The 20,999-nt window shown below is 43.1% G+C and overlaps 1 protein-coding gene across 6 annotated transcripts in view; it reads right to left on the reverse strand.

Annotated features, from left to right (window-relative positions):
- LOC132384710 (R3H domain-containing protein 2) overlaps window positions 1–20,999 on the reverse strand; it is a 302,458-nt gene that overhangs the window by 154,768 nt on the left and 126,691 nt on the right. For all 6 annotated transcript variants that reach the window (XM_059956099.1, XM_059956098.1, XM_059956097.1 and 3 more), the window contains 4 exons: window positions 20,372–20,581; window positions 11,284–11,325; window positions 10,769–10,858; window positions 5,910–6,042 (listed from right to left, as the gene is read on the reverse strand). In XM_059956099.1, coding sequence (XP_059812082.1) covers window positions 5,910–6,042; window positions 10,769–10,858; window positions 11,284–11,325; window positions 20,372–20,536 — 430 coding nt within the window. In that variant the 5' untranslated portion in view covers window positions 20,537–20,581. The remainder of the gene's footprint in view (window positions 1–5,909; window positions 6,043–10,768; window positions 10,859–11,283; window positions 11,326–20,371; window positions 20,582–20,999) is intronic.

Raw genomic sequence — 20,999 nt, forward strand, 5'->3', positions numbered from 1 at the left:
GTAACCTATTCATACTTCAGTTGCAAGACAATCTATCAATTACAATCTATTAATATTTCGAGAAGCAGTGAATGCAATAAAATGTACAATTAAACCAATGGCCAAAATCATGAAACCAAGCTCTTACCTGAATAAAATCTCTCAATTTGATAAAATTATGAAAACCAAATGAAAAATACCAACAATGTTAAGTTTAATTAGAAGACATGTAGAAAGAGAGAATGCCAGAGAGAAAGGAAAAACCTAAAATGTCAGAGATGAGAATCACATTTGTGAGTTAACTGAGCGAATGAGAAAGTTAACGGGGTGAGTAAAGGTGCTTACTGATAGATTGGGAAAGAAAAGTGAACCTTGCAATAAACTCAAAGTGCATTATACAGAGCTTCAGAACAGTCTGAAGCAAAATCTAAATGCTGAGCAGGGACTTCCAGGAGGTGGATCTGTCAATGTCACTTCCAGCGAAGCTTCTCGAGCAACACCCTACATCAGACAGTCCTCCGAGACAGTAACACCATACAAACTCTGAGGAATTACAGAATGGATATGACACAGATACTACAGCAGCCTCTAGCAACTCATGTGAAGATGACAATGGTGAAATAATGAGACTGGCAGCTATGTCACAGCTGGCTCCAATAAAGACCAAAGGAGGTGAAACTTATGAAAGGAGACTGACAGTGGATTACCTGGTTGCTAATTAATATACTGAAAAGCTAACCCCTCTAGTGGCAGATCCATCAACTATTACCCACTACTCAATCTGCTGAAAGGCAGGAAGTGCTTAGACACCCCGACTCTTAATAAAGAGCAAATGAAAGTGTTTCAAACTTTGAAGGCAACATTGTATACTGCATCATTTGCCCTGAAACATGGCATTGACGTGACCCTGAAACATGAGACCAATAGGGCCCTGTTGGTTATTACTCTGCCAGAGATCTGATTCTGTACACTGATAGCTAAACGACTGGGGGGGGGGGGGGCGGGGGGCGGAATTTGAATGGCTGGATAGGCCATTGTTTCTGAAACTGAAGTGCTGGCATCAGTAAGCATGGCTCCTGGTACCTTTGTGCAACAGGCAGAACTGAAAGCTCTGATTGAAGCCTGTAAGTTGTCAAAGGCCAACTAGTACAAGAATTCATGGATGTCATACAATTGCCATCAGAAGTTGCTGCATTAAAATGCAAACGTCACACAATAGTGAGAGGTGACTTCAATGGTGAAAGGCCTTGATAGAGGGGATGTGGAGAAGATGTTTCCGTTGGTGGGAGAGTCTAAGAATAGAGGACATTCTCTGGATGCTTTCAAGGAAGACTTAGATAGAGCTCTTAAAGATAGCAGAGCCTAGGGTTATGCGGAGAAGGCAGGAATGGGGTACTGATTGTCGATGATCAGCCATGATCACATTGAATGGCGATACTGGCTTGAAGGGCTGAATGGCCTACTCCTGCACCTATTGTCTATTGACATAGCCTCAGGATAGAGTGGCGTCCTTTTAAAATGAGATGGAGATGAGAAGGAATTACTTTAGCCAGAGTACTGAATCTGTGGAATTCTTTGCCACAGGCAGCTAGCTGTGCAGGCCAAGTCTTTAAGCACATTGTGGCGACCCACTTCCTAGCACACTCGAACCGGCTCACAATTAGCCAGCGTGTAGGCACAAAGGCCAAGTCCGCAACAAAGGGAGAAAGCCTGCTGGGGTTTGTGAGTACGTGTCTCTTGGAGCAGCTGCGCCCAGGGAGGGCGGGATGAGGGAGGCTTTAAAGCAAGGCTTTGAAGTTTGAATAAAATTATCTTTGACTGCAGTTTACCGACTCCCTGTCATTATTTTAGCGCTGCGTGTAGCACACCGCTACAATTGGTGACCCCGACGGTCCAAACGATTTTTGAACCAGAGATGACCGACGCCGCATCTGTTCACGAAGGTGTCCGATCCCTTGTCGTCCCGCCAGCAGCGCCATCTGTCCTACATCTCTGAATACACGATGGACGTCTGGCACGTCTTGGGTAAGGACAATGTCGTGGCGGACGCGCTCTCTCGCCCTAACATTCATGCCCTTTCCCAAGGGGTAGACTTTGAGGCGCTGGCAGAGGCACAGCAAGCAGAAGAGGAGATCCCGAGTTACAGAACCGCAGTCTCCGGTTTGCAGCTCCAGGACCTCCCCGTAGGCCCAGGTGAGAGGACCCTACTCTGTGACGTTGCCACCGGCCAGCCCCGTCCCATCGTCCCGGTACCTTGGCGGCGGCGTGTTTTTGACTCCATTCATAACTTGGCGCACCCCTCCATCCGGACAACCGTCCGGATGGTCTCCAACAGGTTTGTTTGGCACTGACTCCACAAGCAGGTCAGTGAATGGGCCAGAACGTGCATGCACTGCCAGACGGCCAAGGTGCAGCGGCACGCCAAAGCTCTGCCGCAGCAGTTCCACCCCACCCACCGGCGTTTCGACCACATTCATGTGGATATCGTGGGCCCACTGCCAGTCCTACTCGGCATCCGCACGGCGCCCAAAGACGATCTGCACGCCTCATCGGCCGAGTTGGTGTACGGCGCACCCCTGGTCGTCCCCGGGGAGTTCATACCAGCCCCAAGGGGGCAAGAGGAAGAACCCACAGCAGTCCTGGGCAGACTACGCGAAAGGCTCGGTCACCTGGCCCCCATACCCACTTCGCAGCATGGGCAGCACCTGACCTGCGTACCCAAAGACCTGCAGAACTGTAAGCTTGTGTTTGTACAAAGGGGCGGGCATCAGCCCTACGAGGGGCCGTTTACGGTGCTCCGGAACAACGGGTCCACGTTCGTGCTGGACGTTGGGGGGAAGAGAGAAGGTTTTCATGGTGGACCGACTCAAACCGGCCCATGTGGACCTGGCGCAACCGGTCGAGTTTCCGGCACCGCAGCGCAGAGGCCGACCTCCCAAACAGGGTCCGGCACAGACTGTGGACATTGGGGGGGTGTATCGCCGGTTCTGGGGGGGGGTTATGTGGCGACCCACTTCCTAGTGCACTCGAACCGGCTCACAAATAGCCAGTGCGCCGGCACAAAGGCCAGTCCCAAAAAGGCGCCAGGTCTGCTTCACCAACAAAGGGAAAAGCCTGCGGGGGATTGTGAGTACGTGCCCCTACAGCACCCGCGCCCAGGGAGGGCGGGATGAGGGAGGCTTTAAAGCAAGGCTGTGAAGTTCGAATAAAATTATCTTTGACTGCAGTTTACCGACTCGGTTTCGTTATTTTAGCGCTGCGTGTAGCACACCGCTACAACATTATATTTAAGGCAGAGGTTGATGGATTCTTGATTGGTCAGGGCATGAGGAGATACGGGGAGAAGGCAAGAGATTGAGGCCGAGAGGAAAATTGGATCAGCCATGATGAAATGGCGGAGCAAACTCAATGGGTCAAAAGGCCTAATTCTGCCCCTATTTTTAATGGTCTTAATAAGCAGTAGTAAAAATTAAAAAGGTCAAAGAATTGGAAGTACCACCAAGAAGATATGTAGCGAACCTGACAATTGAAATTATGGAAACAAAGTCAAGCTCTGTATCACAGAAGAACATACAAGATATTTGAGATATACAAGCTCAATACCTCAACCAGGATAGAGAATATTCGGAGATTAAACAGTGATGGAGCATGGAGATATGGTACAAGCCATAGGCCAATTGCTGCTTCATCTGGCACAGCAGATACACTCCACAGGACACAATGGAGTGGAAAGTATGATCAATAGATTCTTCTAGTAGTGGTGGAATCCAAAGTTCAGGGCACAAGCTCAATAAACGTTTAACAGATGCACGACATGCTAGAAAACACAATATTGGAGCAGCAGGAAAGGTACCATGATTAAGTTTTCCTGTCCTACCTGGTCCATTTTTACACTTAGAAGTGGGCTACATTTCTTTACCAAAGTGTCAAGGATACTCAGATGTACAAGTAATAATGGACATGTTTTCAAGATGGGTGGAAGCTATTTCAGCAAAAGCAGCCACTGCCACACATACAGCAATAACTCTAATCAAGGACTATATTCCTAAATGGGTATTGTTATGTCACATCGACTCTAACCAAGGAAGACATTTCATTGAGAGTGTTTGCCAGGAATGATGTCGACAAATGAATACTGAATGTCCACATCATCCAGAGTCATCGTGACAAGTCAAATGAATAAATGAATGGAATAATCGAAGAATGACTATCTATCACAAGGGCTTTACCATGGCTTACGGCTCTTCTTATGGTCTTATGCATCATCAGAGCAACCCTAAACAAGAAAACTAAATCAAGTCCATTTGAGGTAGTAACAGGGCGCCCTATGTCACTGCCAGGAGCTCTCAATCTCAGAGAGGCTGATATACACATTACGGCAGACAGTTTAGTCAACTATGATGTGAAATTAACCCAAGCTATAGTCTACTTCTCAACAGGTTTCTGCCACTTGGAGTGATCCAGAAGGACACACCCTGATTCCTGATGAACTAGTCCTAATTTAGAATCTGCACAAGGAACGACTGGGAGCTCGATGGGAAGGTCCTTGTCAAGTGCTATTATTAACTAACTGCGGTGAAAGTAGAAAGTAAAAGTAACTGGATACGTACCAGCAACTGCAAGTAAGCTAAAGTGGTACTGCTGTGGTTAGTGTGCTAGTAACCTCTGACCCAGTGCCTATACTGCTGGGCTACAGTGAACAATCATCAGACAGCCAGAAGACTTCAAGTAAAGTCGACAACTACTAAAAATTATGAAGACTGCTCTGATATTAGTGGCTGTTATATTTTTGTCAATTTTCCCTACTTACTATGAGTACTAATATTAGTCCAGATATGCTTTATCATAATTTATGCACTTTCTAAAACTTGTATAAGGGTGATTAATATAGTTCAAACTCATGTAAGTGTGCCTACTAATCTGCCCAACGATGACATAATCATATGAATACCTTGAAGATATACCTTTTTGATATTTCCATAATTTTAGCTTTTGATTATTTTATATTTAACATAGATACAAGTTTTTCTGCCTCTGAACTTTCAGATATAATGATTCTAAATGTGAGATTTAGAATGAAAGGGGAAATGTTGGATTAGACAGTATAATTGTTATTTTCTGTACATTTTAACTTATGCTTGCCAGCATTTAACTACCTGTATACATGTAACTGTTTAGTATGTCTCCTAGTGGTCAGAGTATGTATACGCAATTGTTTGGTGTGTCCCCTAGTGGTTACAGTTCTTTGCAAGATTCCGGAAGCATCTTGGTATCGGATTATTTGAATAGGGTCTACATGATTGCCTTCACTCTTATCTGATTGATTAACTCTTATCTGAATGGAATGTTCCTTATCTATGGTATAAAGAGGGCAGAACACATTGACCCACCATCTTCATTCTTTCCCTTCCTTCACTTTTTGCTCTTAAGACTCCTGCTGTTTCCAATATCCTTTGCTCTATTAGTGTTAAATAAAATGATCATGAAGCAACAAGTTTTATGCCTCTTTGACTTTTGAAAGAACACTAGATTTAAAACACCAGAATCCAACAATAGAGAATGCAGGTAAGCATGTATTCTTATTTAGACCTCTACACATGTACCAACACCTTGTGTATGCACCAATGGAAGCAGATTACAGCAATGCTAGATTCCATTCTAGTGAATGTTTCTGTAACACAAAATCTGCATCAAAATACATCTTTTCAAACTAAATGGTAGAATAACATGTTACAGGATGCTGTCGTTGCAAAGTAAGCTTATCCACTCATTCATTATGTTTTTTTTGTGAACTGCAAATCAGGTTTTTATTCTTGCTTTTAAAGCCTTATTATTTCAAAACTCATTCTACTGAAGTTACTCAATTCCTTCCCAGATTTTACACAAAATCTACAATGACTTATCAAGCAGAAAGTTAGCTAGCTTCTGACCTCTTGATAACATTTTTCTAGGTACTTTCTCCAGTTTCTCTTTCTTTTCCTTGTCTTCTTTTTCAGAGCCATCCCTTGAGGATCTTTCTTCTTCTTTATCAGAGGGGCAAGTGAACTGGAGTTGGATAACATCCTAAAAAGTACAGTACAGGTAGAGGTCACAGTCAAATTTTACAGAGCAATGCAAACTAGGTCATAAGCAGGCAACAGCGAGATCCAATAAATCTCTCTACCAGTGATGATAACAAGAAAACCCATCCAGTCTCTCTGACCACACCTAGGTTTGATACCAGCCCTCAAAATAGTAAACACCAGGGAATATATCTGGCAGAATACTTAAACGATCTAACAGAAAAAAATGACACATCGTGATCAGGATAATTTAAGAGGCTTTGAGATCACCCATTGCTACATTCGTGTTACAGACCTTGAGATGCACATTTTCTGCAAAATCTTCGAAATCTATCTGAAAGATAGGGGACTCTTCACTGCATCCTCTCTTGCAAGCAAACATCCCAAGCTTTTGACCCTGAATTACACTTAGTTGACCCATCAGATAGCTATTTGATTGCATGACATCAGATTCCTGGAAAAACCACTTTATTCTGAGTTTCATAATGGGAAGAGGTTACTAGGTAAAGAGAGGAAGTGATTCAAGGATGTTCTCAAAGATCCCTTAAAATGCAACACCCTGACCAACTCCGAAGAAATCCTGGCCCACAAGTGCTCATCGTGGAGGAGCACCCAAGCACCTCGAATCCACATGTCCAAAATACAACACAGCCCAATGTAAATGGCAAAAGGAGCACACCACCTCACAAACTACCCACCAGCCCACCTCATCAATCATCTCCTGCCTTCATCCCTGTTCGACATTGACCTCATCGGTCACCTCAGAAGCCACAGAATGGAAACAAGATACCATCAATCCTAAGGGACTACCCGAGGATGACAGTTGCACATTCTCACTTCCATGACAGCGCATGTCCAAGAGTGACCACTGCATAATCCTTATGATGGGAGTGTCCCCGAGTTCATCCTTTATCACACTGTATAGAATGATCAGGCACATTTGAACAGATATGAAACATACCAGATGTGAATCCACACTATCATAAACCATTAAGGGCACGGCAATAACAGCTGCAGGTACACTGTGGTCCCAGCTTGACAGAGCTACAACAAAGCATTAACATGTGCTAAGCAGCAAAAGCAGCTTGCTATAGCTAAAGTCAAACAATCCCAAAACCAATAGACCTGCAGTCCTCTCACATCAATCCACGAATGGTGGTGGACAAGTAAAACAGCCAGGTGAGGATAATGTGCCATTAATTTCCCTATCTGCAACAATGATGAAGTCCAACCCAAAGACAGAAGCATTTGCAGCTAAAATTGAAAGGTAGATAACCTACAGCTGCCTCCTCCTGCGGTCCCCATCGTAGAAACCCATCTTTATCCAATTTGATCTACTCCATGTGATAGCAAGAAATGATTGAATACATCAGGAAATGGTAGCGTATACTGGACACTGCTGATGTAGGACTAGAAGTTATTTGGGCAGTATGACTCATAAATATAGTTGTGCCTCTAGCCAAGTTGTCCTACTACAGCTGCAACACTGGCTTCTACCCAATAATATGGAAAATTGCCAGGTATGTTAACAAAATGCAAGGTAAATCCAGTTGGATTAAGTATGTCCCAATCGTCTACCCTGAATCATCAGCTAAGTGACAGAGTGGTGTTGCTGATAGTGCCATCTTGTGGCATTTATTCACTGATGCTCAGAATGGATTCCACCACATACCACTCACTGTTCCACGTCCTCCATTGCACAAATGAAGATGGTTGTGGTACTTAGAGGTTTCTCAAGATCTAAGCACTTACAACCATGTGCCAAGCAATGCTCATCTCCAACAAGAGTCTAACCACCCAAGGTTGATGTTCAATGGCATTATCATCATCCAGTACTTCATCAGTATTCTGGAGGTCAGCACTAACCAGAACCTTAATTAGACACAGGAGCAGGACATCTCACAGCTCCCCAAAGCCTTAACAAAATTGATAGGACTCATCAAGAGTGCCACTGCCTGGATGAATACACCTACTACAACACACAAAAAGCCAGGCAGTGTCCAGATATACCTTAAGCATTCACTTCACTAGCTACACTGTGCAACTTCCATAAAATGCATTGTGCATTGTAACAACTTACAAAGGCTTCTTAGCACCTCCTGAACATATAACCTTTACCCAAAGTGCAAGGGCAACAAGCATATAGGAGCACAACCACTTGAAATCTTCTCCAGGTCATCCCAAAGTGAAACTATGTTGCTAATCATTCATCATTGGCACAAAATATCAAAACTTCAAATCCAAGAGTCTTGCAGGAATACCTACACCAGACAGACTACAGTGCCCTAAAATGACAGGTCACAGTCATATGCTTAAGGACAACAAGTAGCCAGCAGCATCTGCAATCTGCAACTGACCAGGTAATTAGCTGCTACTGTGTCATCAGATACCTGTAGTCAACAGCAGGCCTCATACGCTTCCACATAATAGATCACAATGTAAACATTCTCTGCAGCATACTACACTGAAGCCTCTGTGGAAGGCAACGCCCAATTAACACACAAGTGGAGTCACACAAGAGCATCACTAGTGGAAACCAGAAGTCTATTAACTTTGGGAGAGGGGTGGGGTGTGAGGCTTCTCCAACCGATGAAAGATGGAAATCTGGTAATCAGATTATTTGGAATTACTTGGAGCTGCAGTTAACACAATCAACAAATTTTGGCAGTTATAATGTCATGGAATATTTGGCTAGCATCAGTTTCATATGATTCATTTGATGTGTAACACCCAGGAGTAACAGCAGAAAGGAGAGATGATGTTATTTGGGGTGATTAAATAAAGGTTGGACATATAATGGTAGGGCCCTAGAGAGCACTGAGGAACAAATGGACTTTGGTGTACAAGTACAAAGATCTCTAAAATTGGCAGCAAAGGCAGGCAGGGTGGTTTTAACCTGCAAACCATTACCTAAGAAAGCAAAGACTCAATATCAAAGCCATCTCTGGACAAGCACAGATCTACCAAGGCATAAAAGGTTCTGAACCAAGTGTTGGTTAAATGGGTTTAGTACTTGATGGTCAACATGGACTTAGTGGGCCAGAGGGCCTGTCTGTACATTATTACTCTATGACTGCAAGAGAAGCAATCCACACACAGAATGACCAGATCTATCTTGCTAAATGGAAACATCAGTATCACCAAGTTGTTTTATGATTGAGAATGGTTAGCTCTTGACTGAGAGATACTCAGAACTTCCTGGTACCAAGAAATACAGTGTCTGAATGAACTTTTAAACATCTTGCTGGGGCTAGGCCTCATGTCTTGGAATTCTTTGATTAATTCTGTTGTGCATGTATTCGATTTAAGTGTCCATGAAGCATACAGGTTCAAATCCTGAGGCAATTGTCATAGGTTAGTAATCCAGTGTTTGTGGGAGTCAAGGCAAACATTGAGCAGAGCATCAGTACTGTTAATTAGGCTAGCACATTTAATGCAAATCTTAAAGCCTTTGGCAGAATGGGAAATCAACACCACATTGATTCCCAATGTAGGGTCACCAGGTTAAAGCAGTTCTTCCAAAAACTACAAATATCGTGGAGTTGTATTTTGTTTCTTTCTATTTTGTTCATGAAACATATTCAAGAAGGATAGAAACGTAGAAAACCTACAGCACAACATAGGCCCTTCGGCCCACAAAGTTGTGCCGAACATGTCCCTACCTTAGAAATTACTAGGGTTACCCATAGCCCTCTATTTTTCTAAGCTCCGTGTACCCATCCAAAGGTCTCTTAAAAGACCCAGTCGTATCCGCCTCCACCACTGTTGCCGGCAGCCCATTCCACACACTTACCACCCTCTGCATAAAAAAACCTACCCCTGACATCTCCTCTGTACCTACTCCCAAGCACCTTAAACCTGTGCCCTCTTGTGGCAGCCATTTCAGCCCTGGGAAAAAGCCTCTGACTATCCACACAATCAATGCCTCTCATCATCTTATACACCTCTATCAGGTGACCAGAACTGAGCACAGTACTCCAAATGGTGTCTCTGACCAGGGTCCTAACATAGCTGCGACATTACCTCTTGGCTCCTAAATTCAATTGCATGATTGATGAAGGTCAATACACTGTATGCCTTCTTAACTGCAGAGTCAACCTGCGCAGCTGCTTTGAACGTCCTATGGACTCAGACCCCCAGATCCCTCTGATCCTCCACACTACCAAGAGTCTTACCATTAATACTATATTCTGCCATCATATTTGACCTACCAAAATGAACCACCACACTTATCTGGGTTGAACTCCATCTGCCACTTCTTAGCCCACTTTTGCATCCTATCAATGTCCTGCTGTAACCTCTGACAGCCCATCACATTATCCACAACACCGCCAACCTTTGTGTCATCAGCAAACTTACTAACCCAGTACACTACAGGGATAAAGGAATATGGAAAGAAAATTGGAACAGGGCAGTGAACTTAAATGATCAGCTATATGATACTGAATGGCAGGGGGAAGGGGGGATTGTTAAATGGCCTATACCTTTTTCAATTTCCTCTGTCTCTATAATCACTTGGGCAGAAAAAGAGTTAAGGCACTGGTGGCCAAAGTCACTAATGAAAAATAACCACAGTCTATGGTGATTGGTTTTCCATAACATAACCATTTCTGAATTATGATGCATGAAAAACCTTGAATAAATGCAATTTTACACATCATTTAATTTTAAACACAATATTCAACTGCTGACTTCTTTTCAACAAACATTTTTTTTCCAAAATTTACCTGAATTTCCTGAGGTCCATCACATGTAAATGGGTGGGAAGATTCTTCACACACAGCAAGACTTCGTACCAACTTCAACTTGGAATTGGACTGCAAAGAATTTTTTAAAAAGGTATTGAAAGACCACCGTCAGCTCAGCGCAATGCTGGTTTTACTAACTGATTCCATCCATAGCTCAAGGATGCCAATTTAAGTTATAACACCTCAATCAACTCCACATTAATTGCCTCATTTGACACAGATCACAAAATGAGCTGCCATTCTTGGTTTTTTAGCTTGGATTTATGTAATGCACATAACCTGCTAGCCAAAGTTAAAAAGAAACCAAACATATCACTTAAAAAGGTCAATCCGCAGTTAACTAAAATGTCATCATGCTGCTTATACCGAAACCACCAGTAATTTTTCCCAAAGTAATTTCTCTACACAGCCATTGGGACTCAAAGTTATCTATTTGATCCAATGAAGGCAAGATTAAAATAGTATTTTTCTATTTCTAACGAGAACATTCTAACCTTGGATCGCTTCCTTGAGTGCCCATGATTTTGCGTTCTTCGCTGCAAAGAAACCACACCAGAAGGTTAGGAAACTCAGTAATTCCACTGACAATGCCAGTCCAAGCTATTGAGTGATACAAACATTTTCAACCAACTGACTTCCCTATGGAAAAGCCTACCCATTCTACCAGCTGAGGAAAAGCAATACAATGCATGAGCAACACTTGATGCAAGACAGGAAGATGAAGAGGCTAAATTTGTCTTGTACTTTAATTCTTAATGATGAGGTGGCAGTTAATCAGATTCTGAACTTGTTTACAAATGTTCTTTTTAGAAAATGAGTTAGATCAGGGGTTCCCAACCTGGGGTTCATGGACCGTTTGCTTAATGGTATTGGCCCATGGGATAAAAGAGGTTGGAAACCCTTGAGTTAGAATCTATGCCTTCAGAAATAATAGCCAAAATTCTTCTGGGTTTCCTTTAAAGTGAAATTATGGTTTCAAGTTTCTGCTCAAACTTATTTATATAATCAAATACAAAATTTACCAATTAACACAATTTACATTTCAGAGCTCAGTTCTATGCTTTCTCTTGTACTAAAAATATTTTTGAGAAAGGTTAATTCAATGTAATAATCATAAAAAATAAACATCTAATCAAAGTACCCATCCCAATATCTGAACTTAAATAATTGAAAGTGACTTTATAGTATATAGCACTATTTACAATGTATTGGTTTTTCTAAAGCAATTTAAATATTTTATATTAAAAAGATTTTTGAAAGATGCCTAAAAGCCTCCAGAAATTTTAAAAGCTTCTTCCAAGGGTTACAAAGGTGGTATAATTTGCAGAAACTGACAAGTGTTGAGTAATTCAACCTGCAGATGACACTCGTGTGATGAATCCAGCCAGTTCAAAACCAACTCAAAAGATATGTGCAAGCCTTAATTTCCACTTGAAATGTGTTAAATTCTTATGCTAATTTGTTTAAAAACTGCAGCCATACAGCAAAAATTCTTCCCACCTGTTATACTCTTCAATTACCATATCTAGCTTTAAAAAAAACAAGATAGAAAAGCAAAAATTTAAATATGATTGAATAGCACTCTGGAATACAAGCTTGCACTTTCTGTATTCATTCTCAGCAACAAATACTTGAAAGTCGTATCAATTGGCTAGATGCAGAATAATTCTTGCATTACTCCACCTTCATAATGTGGTTTAACCTCTAAATGCTGCAGAATGATTTGTTTCACTTGTTACACCAAAGTTCCAAGTACATTTACTATCGAAGTATTGTTACGTACTCGTGACACATGACAGTGGAGCCCTTGTCATGTGACTGGGGTTGAAGCTGTACTGGACTTGAGGTGATGGTCTTGTGATGGTGGTGACGTCATTTTCCCGCCAGTGGAGATCATGTGACGGGTTTTTTTTTACAGGTTATAAAAGGTAGACCCCACCCTGTGAGGAGGGGCAGTTCGTGGCTGGATTTGCCAAGTTGACTTCATGCCACTGCGTGCTTGAAGTGATGACGCAGTTTAGTTGAAGGATGAAGTTTTTATTTAATGCCTAAAGTTTAAAAGGTCATTGCCAGCAGGTTCTTTATGATTCTGTTAGTTTGAGAATTAGAGGAGAGTGAAGATTCAAAGTTGGAAGTTAAAGATCGAGGAGAATCGCTTTCTACGGTGAAACAGGGGCGACCTTTGTTTGATCCTTATTTGGAAGGATTTCGTTGACTATCTTCGTGCTAATCCCTAGGTTTACCTAGAAAGGATTGAAGGTAGTGTGGAAGGAAAGGTCAGTGCCTTTAAGCCGTTCTGTTTCGTAAATTCTTCGTGGGAAGTTCGACGTCGGGGATTGAAGCAAGCGACGTGAAAGAGAACCTAAATCGTCCTGTAAAGTCTCTCCTTTTAAATGGACTGTGAGCATATCGAACTTTTGGCAATATCACTTTTAAGAACTGTTTTGGAATATCACTTTACGAACTGTTTGAACAGCCGCTCAGCAGCTGTTTCCGGTTACGGTAGTGTTTGTTTACTTTTGGGGGGTTTGTTTTCTGTGTTTAATAAGCGTGTTGTTTGTTATAAGAAACCCTTGCCGAACTCATATTTATTGTTGCCTGAATACGTAACAGTATGTATACATTATACAACCTTGAAATCCATCTCCTTAGAGCCACAAAACTCAGAAACCCAACAGAACCCAGTAAAGCAAAAGAAGACCATCAAACACCCAATACGCAGAGAAAAAACAAATTATGCCAACAATAAAAGTAAGCAAATAGCATTCAGAACTGAAGTTCACCAAAGTGCGTCACAGCTGATTCAGGAGCCCGTTAGTTGCAGACCACAGCAGAGACAAGGAAACCTTGCAAAGCAGAGAGCTGAACGGGCCTATCCCTTGCCTCAAGGCCCTGTCACCTGAACTTTTCAACCCGGCCTGGTGCTTAACTTGTCCAATCTTCAAGACATTCCTTGCTCTCAGACCCAAGCCCTGCCGCTTTGATACAGTCTCAGGCCCAAGACCCACCACCTCAATATGACCTGTCCCGGCCATCACAATTCAGCCCAGTGCTTAAATCAATCCTTCTTCACTCTTGGGCCCAGGCTCCGCCTCTCCTCAGTTCTGGTGCACCGAATGCTTCCAAGTCGCTCCAGCAACAGCAACACGTACAAACAAGCTGGAGGAACTCAGCAAGTCGGGCAGCATCCATGGAAATGAGCAGTCAACGTTTCGGGCCGAGACCCTTCATCAGGACTGAAGGAGGAGGGGGCAGGGGCCCCATAAAGAAGGTGGGGGAAGGGTGGAAGGTGCCAGGTGAAAAACCAAACAGAGGAAAGATCAAGGGGTAGGGGAGGGGAAGCAGGGAGAGGATAGGCAGGAAAGGTGAAGAAGGAATGTAAGGGGAAAGCACTATGGGTGGTAGAAGGCGGCAGAATCATGAGAGAGGTGATAGGCAGCTAGAAGAGGAGGCAGAGTGAAAGTGTGATGGGGAAGGGAGAGGGAGGGAATTACTGGAAGTTGGAGAATTCGATGTTCATACCAAGGGGCTGGAGACTACCCAGACGATATACAAGGTGTTGGTCCTCCAACCTGAATTTGGCCTTATCATGGCAGTAGAGGAAGCCATGTATGGACATATCCGAATGGGAACGTGAAGCAGAATTGAAATGGGTGGCAACCGGGAGATCCTGTCTGTTGTGGCGGACGGAGCAGAATTGCTCGACGAAGCAGTCCCCCAATCTGCGTTGGGTCTCACCGATGTAGAGGAGGCCGCACCAGGAGCACCGGATGCAATAGATGACCCCAACAGACTCACAAGTGAAGTGTTGCCTCACCTGGAAGGACTGCTTGGGGCCCCGAATGGTGGTGAGGGGAGGTGTAGGGACAGGTGTAGCACTTATGCTTGCAGGGATAAGTACCAGGTGGGAGATCTGTGGGGAGGGACGTGTGGACCAGGCAGTTGTGGAGGGAACGATCCCTGCGAAAGGCAGAGAGGGGTAGAGAGGGAAAGATGTGCTTAGTGGTGGGGTCCTGTTGAAGGTGGCAGAAGTTGCGGAGGATAATATGCTGGATCCGGAGGCTGGTGGGGTGGTAGGTGAGGACAAGGGGAACACGATCCCTATTGTGGTGACGGAAGGATGGGGTGAGGGCCGAAGTGCAGGAAATAGAGGAGATGCAGGTGAGGGCATCATAGATGACGGCAGAAGGGAAACCATGATTCTTAAAGAAAGAGAACATTTGAGATGTCCTGGAACGGACAGCCTCATCCTGGGAGCAGATGCGGCGGAGACAGAGGAACTGGGAATAGGGAATAGCATTTTTACATTTGGCAGGGTGGGAAGAGGTATAGTTGAGGTAATTATGAGAGTCCATGGGTTTATAGAAGATGTCAATGGACAGTCTGTCTCCAGAGATGGACACTGAGAGATTGAGTAAGGGGAGAGAAGTGTCCGAGATGGACCAAGTGAATTTGAGGGCTGGGTGAAAGTTAGAGGCAAAGTCGATGAAATCGACAAGCTCAGCATGGGTGCAGGAAGAAGCACCAATGTAGTCATCAATGTAGCGAAGGAAAAGTTGGGGAGCAGTACCAGTATAGAGTTGGAGCATAGACTGTTCCACATAACCCACAAAGAGGCAGGCATAGCTGGGGCCCATGCAAGTGCCCACAGCTACACCTTGGTCTGAAGAAAGTGGGAAGAGCCAAAAGAGAAGTTATTAAGTGCGAGTACCAGTTCTGCCAACCAGAGGTGTGTGATGGTGTTGGGGAGCTGGTGAGGTCTATTGTCAAGAAAGTAGCGGAGGGCTTTGAGGCCTTCTTGATCAGGAATTGAAGTGTATAAGGATTGGACATACACTGGATCATTCCCTACTCTCCGGCCCAGAATCCAACACCTCAGTTCAGCATGTATGCACCTTACCGCAACCATCATGCACCTTTGAGACTTCAGTTCACACCACAAAAATGCTCGTGTGTACAGGCGGGTCAAAAGCTCAACTCCGACAGGGAAGTTACAGGCTACTGTTTGCAGTGATTGTTTACCAGAAAAAGAGTGATCAATAAAGTATTTAGTTGTTTTTATTTGTTTTATTTGCTACCAGCAAGTAGTCACAGAACTTCACCAGCATCATCTTAAACCAGAATCACTCTTGAATTGCAAGAGTAAGAATTATTTTGTACATGTTTGGACTGAAAGACGTTAGTGTATTTAAGGTGGTCCAAGCTCCTTTCAAGAAGCAGTGTATACAGCTAGCAAACATATTTCTATAGTGTCCAGTCTAAAATGAAATTAATGGTTGATACGAGGAAATCTGCAGATGCTGGAAATTCAAACAACACACACAAAATGCTGGTGGAACACAGCAGGCCAGGCAGCATCTATAGGGAGAAGTGCTGTCGACGTTTCGGGCTGAGACCCTTCGGCAGACCCTGGCCTGTTGTGTTCCACCAGCATTTTGTGTGTGTTGTTGTTTTAATGGTTGATAGTTACTGGAGAGAGAGCAAAAGGGAGCAAAGCAAGGCTTACAAGAGCTATAAACATAAGAGGGAGGTACAGAAGCCTGAGGTCCCACACCACATCAGATTCACCCTTCAACCATTCAGTTTTTAAGCCAACTGATACAACTCTAATCACTAGTCCAGGAACACTATGACCACCTTCATCACTTTGTACTAAATTAGCATTTTTTGTTCTAATTTTGATTTCTTGGATAAATTTTGTATGTTTACTTTTTCCTTGTGAATGCTGCTTAACTGATGCAAATATGCATGTAATGTTGCTGCAAGTAAGCTTTTCATTGCACCTATGCACAAAAGTATTTTAAAAAATTTTATTTAGAGATATAGCATGGTCAGGCCTTCCAACCCAACAAGCCACACCACCCAGCAATCCACCTATTTAACCCGAGCTTAATCACAATGACCAATTAACCAGTACCTGTGGACTGTAGAAGGAAACCAGAGCACCCAGAGAAAACCCACATACTCACAGGAAGGATATACAAACTTGTTACAGACAGTATCACAATTGAACTGGGATCTTCAAGCTGTAAGCATCATGCTAACCACCTGCTACCGTGCCCTTTTGCATATGATAATCTTATCTTTGAGATATGTCTAGCAAGAGCAGTTTGAGCAGCTACTTCAGGTCAAAGTGCAGAGAATTTGACAAGAGATGGGTCATCAAATGGCTAAGTGGCGAAGGTGATAAAGCAAGGAAAAGTTTTTCCTTTACTTTTATTTGAGTCGTTACTAGAGGGCTAGTAATGGCAACAAGCAAAATGGTATACTATTCCTGTGAAATGTGGGAGATCAGAGTGCAGTCAATTGCCCCTAACAGGAAGTGCGTCCAGCTGCAGCTCCTCTCAGAACATGTTCAGAGATCTTAAACAGTTTTTTTGCATCAGTATTTACTCAGGAAACTGGCATAGCATATATGGAAGGATGGGAAACAAGCAGTAGTGTCATGGAACATATAGAGATTAAAGAGGAGGAGGTGCTTGCTGCCTTACAGCAAATAAAGGTAGACAATCCCCCAGGCCTGACATGATATTTCCTCGGTCCTTGAGAGAGACTAATGTAGAAATTGCAGGGGCCCTGGCAGAAATATTTAAAATGACCTTAGCCATGGGTGTGGTGCCAGAGGATTGGAGGGTAGCTATGTTGTTCCATTGTTTAAAAAAAGGCTCCAAAAGTAAACCAGGTAATTACAGGCCGGTGAGCCTGACATCAGTAGTAGGTAAATTATTGGAAGGTGTTCTGAGAGATCGGATATACAAGTATTTGGACAGTCAAGGGCTGATTAAGGATAGCCAGCATGGCTTTGTGCGTGGTAGATCGTATTTAACCAATCTTGCAGAGTTTTTCGAGGAGGCTGCCAAGAAAGTAGATGAAGGAAAGGCTGTGGATGTTGTCTACATGGACTTTAGTAAGGCCTTTGACAAGTTCCCACATGGGAGGTTAGTTCAGAAGGTTCAGACACTAGGTATCCATGAAGAGGTTGTAAACTGGATTCAAAATTGGCTGTGTGGGAGAAGACAGAGAGTGGTAGTGGATGATTGTTTCTCAGACTGGAGGCCTGTAACTAGTGGTGTGCCTCAGGGATCTATGCTGGGACCATTGTTGTTTGTTGTCTATATCAATAATCTAGATGATACTGTAGTAAATTGGATCAGCAAGTTTGCTGATGACACTAAGATTGGAGGCATTGTGGACAGCGAGGAAGGCTTTCAAAGCTTGCAGAGGGTTCTGGACCAACTGGAAAAATGTGCCAGAAAATGGCAGATGGAATTTAATGCAGACAAGTGTGAGGTGTTGCATTTTGAAAGGACAAGTCAAGGTAGGACATACACAGTAAATGGTAAGGCACTGAGGAGTGTGGAGGAACAAAGGGATCTGGGAGTTCAGATACATAATTCCCTGAAAGTGGCGTCACAGGTAGACAAGGTTGTAAAGAAGGCTTTTGGCATCCTGGCATTCATAAATCAAAGTATTAAGTATAGGAGTTGGGATGTTATGGTGAGGTTATATAAGACATTGATGAGGCCAAATTTGGAGTATTATGTACAGTTCTGGTCACCTAACTATAGGAAGGATATCAGTAAGATTGAAAGAGTGCAGAGAAGATTTACTAGGATGTTGCCGGGTCTTCAGGAGTTGAGTTACAGGGAAAGATTGAACAGGTTAGAAGGATGAGGGGGGTTTTGATAGAGGTTTACAAAATTATGAGGGATTTTGACAGAGTAAATGCGAGTAGGCTCTCTTTAAGAGAGATAAATACGAGAGGACATGGCTTTAGGGTGAAAGTGGGAAGGTTTAGGGGGTACATTACAGGGAACTTCTTCACTCAAGAGTGGTGGGAGTGTGGAACAAGCTGCCATCTGATGTGGTAAATGCAGGCTCACTCTTAAATTTTAAGAATAAATTGGAGGGTTATGGACTGGGTGCAGGTCAATGGGACTAGCGGAATAAAGTTTCAGCACAGACTAGAAGGGCTGAAGGGCCTGCTTCCTGTGCTGTAGTGTTCTGTGGTTCTATGTGGATTGGTGGGAGCAGCGGTTGGACTCTAAGGAGCACATCGGAAGTGTCAAGAGATAGGAGTTTCAGGGAAGTATTCACGCCGTAGGTACAGCCAGAAAGTAGATAGATGACTGCGAAGGAGGACAGGCAGGCAATGCTGGAGCCCGCTGTGGTAATACCCCTTTTAACAGGTATACAGTTTTGGATGCTGTCACGGTGAGTGGCTTCTCACTGGAAAGCAGCAGCAGCCAAATTGGTGGCACCACAACTGGCTCTGCTGTACAGCAGGAAAGGACAAAGTCTAGATTGCAGTCACATTATGAGACTTGATAGATGGGCAGAAACTGGCATTTTTGTCACTTTGAGCAAGACTGTAAGATAGGGTGTTGCTTCCCTGGTGCCAGGGTCAAGGACATTTCTGAGCAGGTACAGAATTTTCCAAAAGGGGAGGGTGAGCAGCCAGTGGCATGGCCCATATTGGTACTAATGACATTGGTAAGAGGAAAGATGAGATCCTGCAAAGGGAATTCAAAGAGTTAGATAGAAAGTTGAAAAACCAAGACCTCCAAAATTGTAAGCCCAGGATCACTCCCTGTGCCACATGATAGTGAGCATAGCAACAGTAAGATAGGATAGATGAATGAGGGACTAACCAGCTGGTTGAGAAGGGAGTGCTTCAGGTTTTCAGATCATTGGGATCTTTTCCATGATAATGGTTCAGGTTCAAGTTCAATTGTCATTCAACCATACATGAATATGCATGAATGCATCCTTCTATTCTGAGACTGTGTCCCTGGTCGTAGACACCCCCACTATAAGAAACATCCTCTCCATGTTCACTATCTAGTCCTTTAACTACTTGGTAGGTTAAGGAGATCAGCCCTCATTCTTCTAAACTCCAGCAAGTACAGGGCCAAAGTCATCAATGCTCTTCCTACCTTAACCCATCCATTGCTGCAATCATTCTCATAAACCTCCTCTGGATCCTCTCCAATGCCAGCACATGCTTTCTTAAATAGTTCCTCACATTACTTCCAGTGTGGTCTGACCAATGCATTATTAAGCCTCAGCATTACATCCTTGCTCTTATGTTCTAGTTATTTTCACATGAATGCTAACATTGCATTCTTTACCACTGACTCAACCTGCAAGTTAAACCTTAGGAAATCCTGCAAAAGAACTCCCTAGCTCTTTTTGCCCCTGTGATTTCTGATTTTGCTCCCTGTGTGACCTTACACTTTCCTACATGGTATTTCTATTTGAAATTAGCTGCCAGAGGGGGTAGTGGAGATAGATACAATTAATGTTTAAAAGTTGTTTGTACAGGTACTTGGATAGGAAAGATGTACAGGAATTTGGGTCTATTTCAGCCAAATCAATTGAGCAAAGATAGGCATGGACAAGGTGGGCTAAATGGGCCCGCTTTTGAGACTACGATTCATGAAAATACTATCAATCACAAATTTTACATGCACTGTCAAAGATACTGTGTAATCATCTTCTTAAAACCACAGAAGGTGAATGTTTGTCAAAGGAACTTACGATTGCAAAACAGGCAGAGATATCAAAGCACGAGTTTCTCACCTGGAACTCTTGCTGTGCATTTGGGTCTTCGCCATCTTTTTCCAACTCCTCTTTACTTGATGTTCGGCATGCAGATTTATTTTTAATTAAAGATTCCTCCACCAATTTCTTTTCAGATTCCTTCATAATTTCCAGAGTTTCTTGAGTACTGTTACTATTTGACATCTTCAGAATGTGAAAATAGTTAAGGGTGTGCTACACAGCAGAAACCTGTAACAGATACCAAGAGCTTCTTGAGAAAATGTAAATAACAAAAGTAAAAATATTTTGATTGTTGTGGCAACCAATCAATGCACTGTTCTCTACATTAGCCATATTCTCTGACACACATAACCACTACTTGGGAAACAGACGCTTGGTGATAACTAATCAAATTTCTTTTTTGTCATTGAAATGATAATCTTTTTTTTAAAAAAAAGATTGAGTTCGACAAAAATGTCACCCTTGGTTCAGTGGAACTATTCTTGTCTGATTCAAGTGGTCATGCATTCAAATCCCATTGCAGATACTTGAAAATGTAATCTAAACTCTCGCATTAGTGCAGAACTAAGTGAATTCTACACTGGCAGAGATATAACCTTGAGATGTAAAACCAAAGTTGTGTGCTCAGGTCAATACAAAAGATTCC

The sequence above is a fragment of the Hypanus sabinus genome, chromosome X1 (genome assembly GCF_030144855.1).
Source record: "Hypanus sabinus isolate sHypSab1 chromosome X1, sHypSab1.hap1, whole genome shotgun sequence".
NCBI lineage: Eukaryota > Metazoa > Chordata > Chondrichthyes > Myliobatiformes > Dasyatidae > Hypanus > Hypanus sabinus.